The 13,768-nt window shown below is 52.6% G+C and overlaps 1 protein-coding gene across 3 annotated transcripts; it reads left to right on the plus strand.

The window, feature by feature from the left end:
• The first annotated feature begins 1,094 nt into the window (after nt 1-1,094).
• TMEM222 (transmembrane protein 222) lies at nt 1,095-13,406 on the plus strand. Of its 3 annotated transcripts, XM_032863881.1 has the most exons (7): nt 1,095-1,322; nt 7,400-7,484; nt 8,687-8,718; nt 10,270-10,366; nt 10,451-10,581; nt 12,943-13,020; nt 13,388-13,406. In XM_032863881.1, exons 1-7 carry the CDS (start codon nt 1,129-1,131, stop codon nt 13,389-13,391), a joined length of 621 nt encoding a protein of 206 aa, XP_032719772.1. In that variant the 5' UTR covers nt 1,095-1,128; the 3' UTR covers nt 13,392-13,406. The 3 variants fall into 3 exon arrangements, with proteins under 3 accessions (XP_032719772.1, XP_032719770.1, XP_032719771.1); XM_032863879.1 differs by lacking the exons at nt 12,943-13,020; nt 13,388-13,406 and adding an exon at nt 10,989-11,137; XM_032863880.1 differs by lacking the exons at nt 12,943-13,020; nt 13,388-13,406 and adding an exon at nt 11,756-12,485 and having other exon boundaries at nt 1,100-1,322.
• The last annotated feature ends 362 nt before the right edge of the window (nt 13,407-13,768 follow it).

A 13,768-nucleotide genomic window follows, 5' to 3' on the forward strand; every position in this document is an offset into this window, starting at 1 on the left:
GATCTCTGTCAAATAAATAAATAAATAAATAAATAAACAAAATCTTTAAAAAATATATATTAACTGCTACAAACAGGAGAGCAGGGTTTCTGTGGATCAGCGTTGAGGAAGGGTAATTCAATGGAAGAAAAAGACGTTCCTAAAAAGGCATAGCTCCCATTTTTCTGATTTTGTCCCTACCTCCTCCTAGCCTGATTTTTAGCTGCTGCCTTCCTTCTTGTCCCCATATTTTCCCCTCCCATCCCAACAGATTCTTTTCTTTGGCTATCTTGGCATCCTTTAAAAAACCCAAAGAATCCAAGATTTAAGCCTGCCTGCTTTATATTGGTTGTGTGTGATCTCGGACAATTAATGAACTTCCCCGAGCCTCAGTTTCTCCATTTGCTCGATGAAGGTATCGGATCACATCTAAGTAAGGTTTGAGATTTATTCCAACCAAGGTGATATTCACACTCCTGCATACTGCGCTCTGCAAAGCCTCTTGCTTTGCACGGCTGCACGCATCCCTGCACCCCCACCCCCGTGCCACCTGGCAAACATCAAGACAGCTCAGATACCTCCCGGCAAGCCTCCCCTGCGTACACGCACACCACACAGCATTTTAGCCTGACCTTCCTCTCTCCGCTGCCACTGCCTCATGAGAGCCCACAGAATGGAAAGGACAAGGGACGCAGACTTGGGTTTGAATCTTGGCCACTCACCTCACCTCTTGGGCCTCAGTTTCTCACATGTAACCTAGGGGAAATACCTAAATTCGCATGTCGAACCAGTCTATGGGGATTAAAAACAGTGTATGTCAAGTGCTTGGCACCTAGGAAGCGCTCAGTAAACAGCGGCTGTACCACACCTCTTGGGAGGCCTCAGCGTACTGAATTACGAAGTTCTCGGTCGGTCTCTCGCGCTAGACTGCGCGCCGCTTGAAGGCATCCCCTCCTCAACGCTGCAGTGCGGGCGCAAACACACGGAGCCGACGGGCGCCGAGGCAGGGGGCCAGGCGGGCCGGGCCCAGAGGGATGCGGCCCCAATTCCCGGGGGGAAGGCGAAGCCGGAGGACCCCACCTCCGGGAAGTGACGCCACCGGGCGAGCGGCGCTGGAGCAGGGGCCGGCCGGAGCGGGGCGCGCGCAGCATGGCGGAAGCGGAAGGGAGTTCGCAGCTCCTGTTGCCGCCGCCGCCACCCCCGCCCGGGATGGCGGAAGTGGAGGCGCCGACGGCGGCCGAGACGGACAAGAAGCCTTTCAGCGGCTCGGGCGGCAGCACCATGGACGTGGACCGGAGCCGTTTTCCCTACTGCGTGGTGTGGACGCCCATCCCGGTGCTCACGTGAGTCTTACCCGGCTTCCGCCCGGGGACGGGGAGAGTCGGGCGGCCGCGGGCCAGCCTCCGGTTTCGACGTGCTGCAAGCCCTTCCCTCCGGTCCGGCCCGCACCCCTCGCCCAGTCACCAGAACCCCGCCACCTACGCGGTGCCAGTTTGTGCTGACGGAGGGGACACGCTCCTCGCCCTCGTTACACCTGGTCTAGTGAGGGAGCAGGGCAGTCGTAGACCGGCGGGAAAGGTTCTGTGGCTGGGAAGCGCAGGACCTGTGGCCGTGCGGAAGAGGGGCCCCTCACCGGGTCTGAGGAGACATCTTCGTTCAGTGCTTCATTCATTGAGCGAAAGCTTGCTGATCACTTCCTATAGGCTAGAATGAGTCCAGAGGCGGGAGTGGGAGTGTGGCTGAGACCACACTACCTCCTGAGATGTCAACATTGAAAAAGCCCCCAGGCATCTGGGAGTCCAGCCGTTTGTCTCGTAGGTGATGAGGCTGGAGATCACACACTATTTCAGTTGCAAAGCGAATTTAGGTCTCAGGGTATCTACCTTCCAAAGCAGTGTTCCTTCCATGGCCTCGTCCTTTGTCAGGAGAGAGAGCAGGTGCTCCTGTAGTGTGGCCGCCTTTTAGGGAGGAGGAGCTCCTGGGTCAGGGGAGCTGGTTTGCTCTCCTACTTCAGCCTTGACAACTGATAAAAACACCCTTCACAGAGCTGGACAATTGGCCAAGCTCTTTCACAGTCATTTTCTAAGGTAGGGATTTCTGAGACGATGAAGCTGAGCTTCCTCTGTACCATTAAAGGTCTTGGTCAGCTTCACAAGCCAATGAGCAAAAGCGTCCCAGACTCAGTCTTCAGACTCCATAACATGCTCTCTTTTGACTATCTCCCCTCACCTGATGAGACAAATTTGTTCCGTGTATCATAAGCAGCCAAGTGTTGTGGAGAAGGGACCATTTTTTGGCCTTATATGTTGATGATACAAAAATGACCTTAATTTTTGTATTATGTTAAAATACTTCACTTGTTTGTTTTTAAATGCTTATGCATTCGTTTAAAAGCATCCAAGTCTGATTCCTTTAAAAAATAAAAATTTTAAGAAAGTGTGTTCATTCATTCATTCATTCATTCAGTGTTCTTGTAACATATTTGCTGAATGACTCCTTTGTGCCCAGAGTAGTTCTAAGTGATAACAATATAAAGTCACAGATGAAACAGATAGGATTCTCACTGTCATGGAGTTTTGTTTTTTTTTTTTTTAAGATTTTATTTATTTGACAGATAGAGATCACAGGTAGGCAGAGAGCAGGCGCTGGTGGGGAGGGGGGGCGGGAGCAGGCTCCCAGCTGAGCGGAGAGCCCAATGTGGGGCTCAGTCCCGGGACCCTGGGATCATGACCTGAGCTGAAGGCAGAGGCTTTAACCCACTGAGCCACCTCGGCGCCCCTGTCACGGAATTTAAATCCTGGTGAAGGGAGATAGACAGTAAACAAGTAAGCTAGTAAGAGAACTTCTGATAGTGATTAGTGCTGTGAAGAAAATAAAATGTTTACGTGAGAATAATTGGAAGGGATAGTCAGGGAATATACCGTTTTTACTAGAAACATGTCTTCTTTCTTTAAGATCTCTGGTTTTTCCCTGTTCTCAGAAAAACATTCATAGAGCCCTCTGCTCTTCAGAGAGCTGATAGCAACATGAAATGGGGGCACCATAATCCCCAGTCACCTGGGCCAGGAGCAGTTCGCACCCCATTTCTGTTTGCATCTATGTGCATGTGTCAATAGATAAATAAGCCATAGCCCCTCTGTGGAACCTGCAGCAGGAAGGGAAGACAGATGAACGAACCATCATAGTGCATCGTGATGATTGCTGACCTAGGGTGCAGAGCTGGGAATAGATGCGGCACAAGGAACTGTCATCTGTCTTTGGAAAGGGGAGCAGAGAGGAGGCAACTGAAACCAAAACTCTGTCCACCCCCTCAGAGATGTTGATAATTCTGCATGAAAAGCCAGATAATAGCTCCTGCTGCTAATAAAAGCAGCTAAGGTTGGATACGTACTCTAAACATCTTATATTCATCATCTCATTCGGTCCTTGGTCCTTACGTCAACCTCATGAAAATAGATACTGTCATCCCCATTTTGTAGATGAGGAAATAAAGGCTTAGAAGCCTACGTGGGGCTCTTTCCACTGAGATAGTCTACCTTACCAGGTAGAGCTCTCCAGGGTCAGTAACTCCTTCCCTCCCGCCGTTCCTTCGTTTCATGAACAGTTATTGAGGGTCTGTTATGTACTTGGTCTGAATAGACAGCAATCCACAAAGCAGCTTTGGAGCTTGCCTTCATGGGATTTCCAGACCGACTAATACTTGGAGAGTTTCTTCTCTGTGGCCTCCGTAGGCTCAGGGCTCTGCTGTTGTCTCTGGACTTTATAGATTTCCGGCATAGCTGTGATATGTGGGTTACTGGTCAAACCCAGACCATCTCCCCAACCAGATGAAAGGAACTGGGGCAGAGGCAAAGGGGGGGGGGTTCTGAGATCAGGGTCTGAGAAGCCAGAGGAGCTACTTTCCCATAATTCCGGTGCCCATTCTGTGGCCACTGTAGCTCTTTAGCAATTTATTCTGTGCCGGTCCAGCCAATGAGATAGCAAGGGTTTATGGAACAGCTCATGGTAACAATATTGAGCAACTACCAAATGCAAGGAAGTGTGTCGGGCAGTTTGCAAGCAGAGCCTGTTTAATCCTCACAGTAGCCCCCGCACTGAGGTCATTATTACTATCCACCTCTCACTGACAAAGTTGGGAATGAGTAACTTGCCCCAAAACAAAGTCAAGACTCAGCCCAGCTCCAACTTCAGAGCCTGACTCCACTCTTAAATTCAGGACATTCATTCATTCATCATTTATCAGTCAGTGAATTCATACCTCCAACTGCATGCTAGGCACTGCTCTGGGGACTATAATAAATAAGAAAATCCATGCTGTCTTGGAGTGTACGTCCTAGTGGGGAAAGACCACAACCATAGAAGTTAACAAGATTAGTTCCAGATAGTAGTCGGTACTATGAAGAAATTAAAGCAGAGTAATGAGATCTGGGATTCCTGGGGTAATGTGTGGCTACTCTTTTTTTTTTTTTTTTAAGATTTTACTTATTTATGTGTTTGACAGAGAGAGAGAGAGAGAGATCACAAGTAGGCAGAGAGAGCGGAGGAAGCAGGCTCCCTGTTGAGCAGAGAGCCCGATGCGGGGCTTGATCCCAGGACCCTGAGATCATGACCTGAGCCAAAAGCAGAGGCTTATTTAACCCACTGAGCCACCCAGGCGCCCCATGGTGTGGCTACTCTTTTTTTTTTTTTTTTAAGATTTTATTTATTCATTTGACAGAAAGAGATCACAAGTAGGCAGAGAGAGGCAGGCAGAGAGAGGGAGGAGGAAGCAGGCTCCCCGCGGAGCAGAGAGCCCGATGTGGGGCTCGATCCCAGGACACTGGGATCATGACCTGAGCCGAAGGCAGAGGCTTTAACCCACTGAGCCACCCAGGCGCCCCGGTGTGGCTACTCTTGAAGGCATGTCAGGGAGGACCTTCCAAGTGGACAGTTAAAGCTGAGGCCCAAATGACGAAGAGCAGCCAGCTGTGTGAAGCTCTAGAGGAAGAGTGTTCCAGATGAAGGCAAATGAAAAAGAGCATTGAGGTGGGCAGATTTGTTGTGTTTGAGGAACGAGAAGCAGGCAATGTCGCTAGAAAGAGGGTTGAGGTGATTTCAAGGGATAAGCAGGGCCAAAGTGTTGGAAGGAGTTTTAAGTATATTTTAAGTGTAACAGGAAGCCATTAATGAGTGTGAAGCAAGGGATTGATGGAACCTGAATTACGTTCTCAAGAGACCTGACCCCACTATCCTTTCAGATTCCCCGGGCAGCAGACCTAGGAAGGCCTCTGTCCCATCAGTCATAAAACTGCCCAGTGTTCCTTTTAAGGATCTTTTGAATCCATCTGCTTCTTACTACCTTACCACCAGTGCTCTAGTCAGGATCACCATCATCTCTTGCCAGTATTCCAGAATAGCCTCTGAACTGGGCACCCACTTCCCTCCACTCTTGTCCCCTCACCTTCTCCAAACACAAGCAGAGTTCTGCTTTCTGCCTGATGACATCCTGTCCTTTCATGGCTTAGGGTTAAAAGTTACCTCCTCTGTGAAGTTTTTGCTGACTGCTCTAGCCCCTAATAATCGCTTCTTTGAACTGCACCTCCAGGTTTTGCCTCCCCTTCCCGAGCAGGGTGCACCTTTGAAACCAGTGCTGGCCACTGGCCCTGGAATGAGTCACATTTTCCCCCTGGGAGTCTTTAAACTGGACCAGTCTGTTCAGCACCGAGGCCCTGTAGCGCCCTGGTTCCCATGCTACAGACAGATCAGGGGCTTCTATATATTTTGCTTATTGGGGCCCAATTGAGATTTTGTGTTTTTTTTTTTTTAATTTGGACTTTAAGTTCCTGGAATGCACCGTGCTTTTGTCCTCAGCTTTTGTCCTCATCGATGTCCTTCCACCTACTGTTAACTTCCTCATTTCCTCTAAGCAGCTGTCCCTGAAACCCTCCTCCCCCCCAACACAGATTAGTCTTTTGTTGTTGTTGTTTTTCCTTAAGATTTTATTTATTTATTTATTTGACAGAGAGGGAGAGTGACAGCACAAGCAGGGGTAGCAGCAGGCAGAGGGAGAAGGAGAAGCAGACTCCCCACTGAGCAAGGAGCCCGTTGCAGGGCTCCATCCCAGGACTGAGCCACCCGGGCGCCCCCACAGATTGGTTTAAATGCCTCCCCCCTCACTCTTTAATTTTTTTAACCCCCTTTTTTTTTTTAGGGAGTTTTTTTTTAGGCAGGGGTACTGGAAGAAGCAGGCTCTCCGCTGAGCTGAGAGCCCGACGCCAGGCTCCATCCCAGGACCCTGAGATCATGACCTGAGCAGAAGGCAGAGGCTTTAACCCACTGAGCCATCCAGGCACCCCTATTTTTTAACTCTTTTGCTGAGATATAACATACACTGCAAAGTGGACAAATATTAGGTATATGGCTCAGTGAATTTTTGCATATATATATAGATATATATTCATATCACCCAGGTGAAGATAACATTTCCAGTACCTGAAAGACTCCCTTGTGCCAGTTAATTCTGCCAAAGAAATTACCCCTCTTTTGCCCTTGAGCACCATAGGTTAGTTTTACCTCTTCTTGTAGTTCATATAAGCGGAGTTTTATGCATGGACTTTTGTGGAAGGTTTTTTCACTGCCTAATGTCTGAGAGAATGTGTGATGTATGTAGCCGAAGTGTGTTCTTTGTTCATTGTTACGTATTATTTCATTTCATGACTCTACCTAATTTACTTACTCATTTTACTCTTGTTGGACATATGGATTATTTCTAGTTATTTTTAAAATCAACTTTATTGGGGGGGTGGGAGTTGAACAGGTGCCAGGTACTAAGCTGGGCAGTTGTGATGTTACCGGCTGGTGCACGCGAGTGATGAATCACTGAATCCTGCACCCAAAATTCATATTGCTCGGTGTGTTACCTAGCTGGAATTGAGATAAAAACTTGGGGGAAAATTCAACTTTATTGGGATGTATTGTATATACAATGAAGTGCATACATTTTAAGTGTGCGGTTCAGTGAGCCTTGACAAATGTTTCCAGCGATGTTGAACGGAGGTCCTATGGATTTTCTTGGCATTGGTGGACATAAGCATTTGTTTCTGCTGGGCGTACACTCTGAAGTGGGTTTGCTGAGGCATAAAGTAATTGCTAGTTTTGAAAGCAGTAGAAACAATTGCAGTTGCCCCCCATCCTCTCCACACCCCATGTTACCATCCTTTGGGGGTAGCCATTCTGTGGGGTGCAGTGGTGTTCCATTGTGCTATTCATTTGCCCTCGCCTCTCGTCTGTGCCTCCGCAGCCCTCCCCGGCCACCCTAGTTGGCACTCACTGCACGACGTTATATTCACGTAGTCTCACACTGGGTGGAGTGTCCCCAGCATCTGTCTAACCAGTCGAAGACCCCCTAAGTTTTGCCCCTTCTCTGTCCTTTTTTTTACAGGTGGTTTTTCCCCATCATCGGCCACATGGGCATCTGCACATCCACGGGAGTCATTCGGGACTTTGCTGGCCCCTACTTTGTCTCGGTGAGTTCCAATTCTGCCCTGCTCTGGTTGGTTCCGAGGCTTCAGTGGGAGGCTGGCCTGGCTGGCCTGAGGCAGCTTTCCAGTCTCCCCAGGAGAATGCAAATACCAGACAGTCCTGGCCCTGGCCCTCTGCTCTTCACCAGTGTCTGACCCCTTTCCCCCTTCTCTTACCTCCAGGACAGGCCAGGAGGGCAGTGTGGCCAGAAGGATTCTTAAGTAACTGACCCAGTCCTTAGCCCACCCCTGGGGTACCAAGACATGGGTAGGGATTAGAGGCAAGAGTGGAGAGTCAGACCATCCAGGAACCACATCTGGACCTTCAGAAGGTGGGAGTCACAAGGTGGGGACACCGGGGAGGCTGATGTGGTTCCCTGGGTGTGGCCATGGAGAAGATGGGGTGGGGCTTCTAGAACGAACCAGCTATGTTCTTAGGTGTGTTTCCTGGGGATGTGCCTGAGGTGGGGGCAGGGGGCCAGCTCCCGACAAGCAGGCAGCATGCTGCCTATCCCTGGGGTGCAGCTTCATCTCCGTGAGAGGCTGGAATGAGGAGCCGTGATGGTACCAGCTTGTTTATATTATTAGATGTCATGACGAAGGTCTTTTGTATATTTTATGGTAGTTTCTCTTTGACCTGCTCTGTCAGCTGGGTCTTCCTGATTCTGAACCCAGAATCTGCCCCGACCCTTATGTAGGAGGTCCAGGGCTTGGGTGAAACATGTCCGTCATTGGAAGCTTCTCGAGCCCCCTCCTCAACCACCAGGCCTCCTCTGAATGATGCGGTCAGGCTGCCAGACACAAGAGCCCCACGTGGGCCCTGTTGTCAGGTCAGGAGGTCAGAGGGTGTTGTCATTTGTACCACAAAGGAAACTGCCTCCCTGTGATCACTCAGAGATTGGCCAGAGAACTTGGAGCAAATGAGGACCAGAGGGTGAGAGAAGTACCTGGGAGCCACACAGAGGGGCTGTCATGGCTGGCACTCCGTCTTTGGTTTCTGGGTGCAGCACCCTGGGCACTCCTGCTGTGATGTGACCTTCTCCCAGAAAAGCTGCTGCTGGCCCTTTAGATGCTGTGCCAGCCCCAGAGCGGGGTACAGACTCCTCTTCTGTCCCCCTGACCTACCACCTTCTTAGTCACTGCACTTGCACCACGGACACATCTGTCTGCCAGGTTCTCCACTCACTTCTGCTCTTGTCCTTCTGCAGGAAGACAACATGGCCTTCGGGAAGCCTGCCAAGTAAGTGATGAGCACCCGTGTGATAAGCCCTAGGGCCGGGCCTTCTGGGATGCGGCTGGAATCAGCACCCTGAGGATGGGATGAGGGCCGGGAGAGCCAGGGTCCACCAGAGCATAGCACCCATGCCAAGCATCTGCCCCGGTCCTGGCTGCATTTTTACCCACAGACCATCTAGACTTTGCCTCAGCTCTGCGAGGTTGTATGCAGCTCCATTGGAAGGATAAGGAAAGAGAAAGGGCTGGTCATGATCACATAGGAAGTGGCAGAGCTGAGACTCACACCTAGATGTCTCATTCCAAAATCTAGATTCTTCTGCCCCTCGGGAGTGAACAAGCCATTTAAGATGTAAAGGAGGCACTGCTTGGAACTCAGCTGGAAAGTTCTGGTTAGAATAAAAGTAGTCAGACCCTCTGGGAGCTATTGCTATGTTTGGGTATTTGGAATCTTTGGTCTGTCTCCCTCCCTCTCTCCCCCCCTTTCTTCCTTTTTCTTTTTTTTTTTTTTTTTTTAAGTAATCTCTATACCCAGTATGGGGCTTGAACTCACAACCCCCAAGATCAAAAGTCTCATGCTCCGCTAACTGAGCCAGCCAGGCACCCCTTTATTTCTTCTGTCTTGGGGGCCCACTCAGCTGTGGGCCTGGTGACAAGGTCTTAGTCATTGGTATGCTGAGAACAGTCCCAGTGGTCTGAGGCTGCCCCAGCCAAGTCAGGCCCCAGGGAGGAGGTGGTACCTGCGCAGTGAAACAGCCTGCACTGGTTCCCCGCCCCCTGCTGACTTCCACAGGCAGGCGGAGATGTTGGCCGTGGACCTCTGGGCTGGATGTCTGTGCCAGGCTGCTTTTTGGGGTCAGTTTTCTGGGCACCCGTTTCCAGGCAGGAACCCCTGTGCAGCCCCATATCCAAGCCGTTCCCCACGGAGCAGCCAGAGGGCGCCCTGCCCTCCCAGCATTCACTTCTGGAGCCCCGCTGGGCACTCCGTTGTTAGCACAGCTGCTCGCACCTAGCTTGAGATCTGTGAGCTTTTAGCCCCACCGGCTCTTCTCCTGCTCACCCCAGTCTTCCATGTGGGAGGGGGGGCAGAGAACTTGTGCTATGGATAAACTCTGGGTGACATTCAAGTCCCCCAGCATGTGGCCCTGCCTGCATCTTCCTCCCTCTGACTCCTCCAGCAGTGCCCAGACTCTTAACCACCCCATCCCCCACCCCCACCCCACCCCCGTATGAACCCCATAAGTCTGTGACTCTCCCTCTGTGCATGCCCCGCCCTCCGCTGGACACAGGTAACCACTCTTCCTTCACACGAGATGCAGATGTCACCCCAGAAGCCTCTCACAACCCCCCGAATGAGTTTGTCTCCTGCCTTCCCCAGCATCCACATGGCGCTGTGTGACAGGTGTCCACTGTGTGCCTCTTGCCCTGGGCTTTTCTCACCCCTGCAGCCTCCGCCCCCTCTCAGGACCCTGCACAGAGCAGGCGTCCGGAACATTTGAGAGGCTGAGTGATGGTAAGAGAGGAGAGCCAGTGCCCAGGACCCCCTCTCTCCTCCCAGGTACTGGAAGCTGGACCCTGCTCAGGTGTACGCTAGCGGGCCCAATGCGTGGGACACAGCTGTGCACGACGCCTCCGAGGAGTACAAGCACCGCATGGTAGGTGGGCCATTCCCCATAGCAGGACCTGGGATGGAAGGTCCCCCACTACCCAGCCTGACGCAGCCCTTCCCACGTCTCTAGCACAGTCTCTGCTGTGACAACTGCCACTCACATGTGGCGTTGGCCTTGAACCTGATGCGCTATAACAACAGCACCAACTGGAACATGGTGACACTCTGCTTCTTCTGCCTGCTGTACGGGAAGTACGTCAGGTAAGCCGTCCAGCCACCGCTCACCCCTGGGGCCGCACTCTCCCGAGGATCCTGTCAGGGCCCTTTGTGGAGTTCTGCAGCCAACAGGGCCAAAGCAGATGCTGGTTGGAGCCATGAAGGTTCTAGAATAACTAGCTGAGTTCCTGGTGGAGAGGAAGGTGACTGTGCTGAAATCCAGCTCCACCTGGATTTCACCTGGGTCCAACCCCAGACCCATGTGATCTCAGCCACCTGCCTTGGCCTCTCTAAGCTGCAGCTGCCCTTGGTAAAAGAGCTGATGGTTGTGGCCCCTCGGAGAGGCTGTGAGCCCTCAGAGCCCCGTGCACAGGTCAGGCGAACATGGAGACCCTTGAAGGAAGGGCTGGTAACTGACCCCACGGGATTACCTTCCTACTCTTCCTCATCAGAGGCAGGGTTCTGGGCAGGTGGCCTCCGTGGTGGCCTGGGAGGACCTTTGAAGCCACAGCCTCAAACTGTAAGGTCAAAGACATTATTCCAGTTTTCAGGTAAGGGGACTCAGAGAGCTTGAGTGATGCACCCACCTGGGCGCCAGCATGGGCCTGGTTCCCCCCCGACCCCCACCGGCCACCTCTCCAGACCTCCCACTAGCCACATGCATCATTAAGAGCTTCTGAAAAAGAGACTCTTAGGGGTCCTTTTTTTTTTTTTAATTCCGAAAGTCCTTTAGCGGTCCCCAGAGAAGACTGTAACCGCAGTCACACAGACACTGAGGCAGAGCCCTGACTCCCAGCCCCTCCGCTCCAGCCACAGCACTGTGCTGACTCCTGCCCACCCCTCGCTTCCCAGAGGGCCTCTTTAGAGGGCTTCCACACCGAGACTCAAGACCTCCCCAGAGAGAGCTCATTGTGGAGGGAGCGGTGAGGCCCAGAGAGGGGTGGGTGCGTCTCGTGCCTGCCCAGTGTGGTGTCAGATGTCTGCCAGAAACCTGGAGCAGCCCCTGCCCAGGACTGTAACTGGTGACTCTGCATCATCGGTGTCAAGCCAGGCTGGGCCTGTTCCCTTGACTGACCAAGTCTGGGGGTGAGGGAGTGGTTCCGGGAGCTTCCTTAGGGGCAACAGCCCCATCTGGGCTGGTGGGCTGACAGGGCTCTATGAAACACACCCCACTCCTCGGGCCCTTCCCATTTGGACTCCCATCTCTCCTCCCTGTCAGCGTGGGGGCCTTCGTGAAGACCTGGCTGCCATTCGTCCTCCTCCTGGGCATCATCCTAACTGTCAGCCTCGTCTTCAACCTTCGGTGATGGCTGCCTCCTGGCCCTGAGCCCACCAGGTTCCTGAGAAGGCAGTCGCCACCCCTTTTGGTTCCAGATTTTTTATTCTCACCCCAGAAGGCAGGGATGGGTTTGCCGGTTTTGACCCAGTGGTCTGGGCCAGATGGACTGAACAATGGCTGAAGATGAACATGGGGCGGGGGGTGTTTGCTTGTTGTGTCTCACTGGTCACTGAGAAGCTCCCTGTCCCCTCCTTCCCAGACTTGTGACCCCCGCCCTTGAGGTACCCTCTTTGGTCACCTGTTGGAAAGGCCTTAGCTTGCCTCTGTAGAGCTGCTCCTGCCACTGCCCACTGGGCTCCCTCTGCCTCAGCCCAGTGCCCGGTGGGGAAGGGGAGCACATTTGGACCATCGGACAAGGCCGCACAGGGGCCAGAGCTGGATTTGGAGCGCAGCCGCCTGCCAGGGCTCTGGTCCCAGGGTGGGTGGAGTACACTGAGAAGTTTCCATAAGCTAAGCTGCCCTGGGACCTTCACCACTAGTCTCTAGAATGGTCTAATAGGACTGGGTGGGCCCCCAGTCGGATGTCTACCAGAAGCTGCACGAGGGGCAGTTCGTGCGCCATCTCCTGGAGTCCTCCAGCCCCTGCAGACCCTGCTTCCTCTTCTCCCTGGGGGTCGGGGCTCCCCCAGCCAGCCCAGGGAGATGAGTGATGCTGACATGCCCAGAGTGACCCCCTGTAGACCAGAGCAATGTAAACAGAGCTTGGCTCCAGCCCCAGGCATGGGCCTTGCCCAGGCGCACTGGTGATGGCCGCATGGGTCTGGGATGCTGGGGGCTAGGCATCACGGCAGCCAGTGCCGTCAGGGAGCTGGAGGGGAGCTGTTTCCTCCCACCTGCCACAGTTCCCCTTAACTTCAAGTTGTGGAAAGGGCGTGTGCTGCCCCTCACCCCTGCTCCACGGATTCCTTGCGTGGGGCTCCCTGGGCAGGGTAATAAAGAGTTTGACTCCAGAAGGTGTCTTGTCCTTGTTTTCTCCTTGGCGGGGGCCCTGATTGACAAAGCCATGGTTGAGTCCTCGTCCAGTGCCTACCTCAGGCAGAGCTTACGGGGATGTCCGCTTCCCTCAGGTACCTCCTGCCCCGGGCCCAGGCTGTGGGAGCTCCCCACCCTTCCAGATCCACTCTCCCAGAGCCTTCTCAAGGCAAGTGAGTATGAAACCCTCCCACACTGCTTGTTGGGAAGAACTGGCAGAGCACTGGGAGGTGGGGCTGGGCAGACCAGCACCCTGACCTGTCCCCTCAGCCAGGGCTGCACCGTCTGGGATAAGCCAGGAGGATCACCGGAGCCCCTGGCCTCTGCCATATCCATCGGTCATATTGCTAGGTTCCCCGTGCTGACCCCCAGCGATCAGGTCATGGCCCCGCTCTACAGCAAGACAGCAGAACCTGCTCATTTCTGGTCCTTTGCTTTCCACCTGTTGAAATCATGGCCCTCCTTTCCAAGACTTGGCTCCAAAGCCTCTTCCTTGGTGACATCTTTCCTAACCCTGCTCTATGTCATGTGTCATTTTAGTTGAACTCACAAAGGATTTGGTCTCTGAATCCCGAGGATCTTTGGTGTCCATCCTGACGGCAGCCTTGAGGACAGCTGTAGCAGCTGGCCCCCATGGCCCTGGAGGGGCCTATAAGCTTATCACCCTTTGGAGCTGGAGTTTCTCCAGGACAAGACAGAGCGCCCCACTCCCGTCCCTTCGTAGCAATTCCATTTTCAAAAATCAATTTTGCATACAGGGACTCATCTGAGAGTTGGCTGAAGGGAGAAAGTTCCAGTATGAAGGACAACCACAGCAAAGTGGGCAGACAAAAGTAGTAAGGCTTGATCCCGCCCAGCAGAACTTTTTTTTTTTAAGATTTTATTTATTTATTTATTTGAGAGAGAGAGAGCAGGAGCTGA

Source organism: Lontra canadensis, unplaced genomic scaffold, assembly GCF_010015895.1.
Source record: "Lontra canadensis isolate GAN:19392208 unplaced genomic scaffold, GSC_riverotter_1.0 scaffold25, whole genome shotgun sequence".
Classification (NCBI taxonomy): domain Eukaryota; kingdom Metazoa; phylum Chordata; class Mammalia; order Carnivora; family Mustelidae; genus Lontra; species Lontra canadensis.

Excerpts from the sequence above, each read along its gene's own strand:
- TMEM222 (XM_032863879.1), top strand. The coding sequence starts at position 1,129 with ATGGCGGAAGCGGAAGGGAGTTCGCAGCTCCTGTTGCCGCCGCCGCCA. Across the intron at positions 10,367-10,450 it reads AGGAGTACAAGCACCGCATG|CACAGTCTCTGCTGTGACAA; the intron begins GTAGGTGGGCCA and ends CCACGTCTCTAG. Across the intron at positions 10,582-10,988 it reads CTGTACGGGAAGTACGTCAG|AGGCAGGGTTCTGGGCAGGT; the intron begins GTAAGCCGTCCA and ends CTTCCTCATCAG.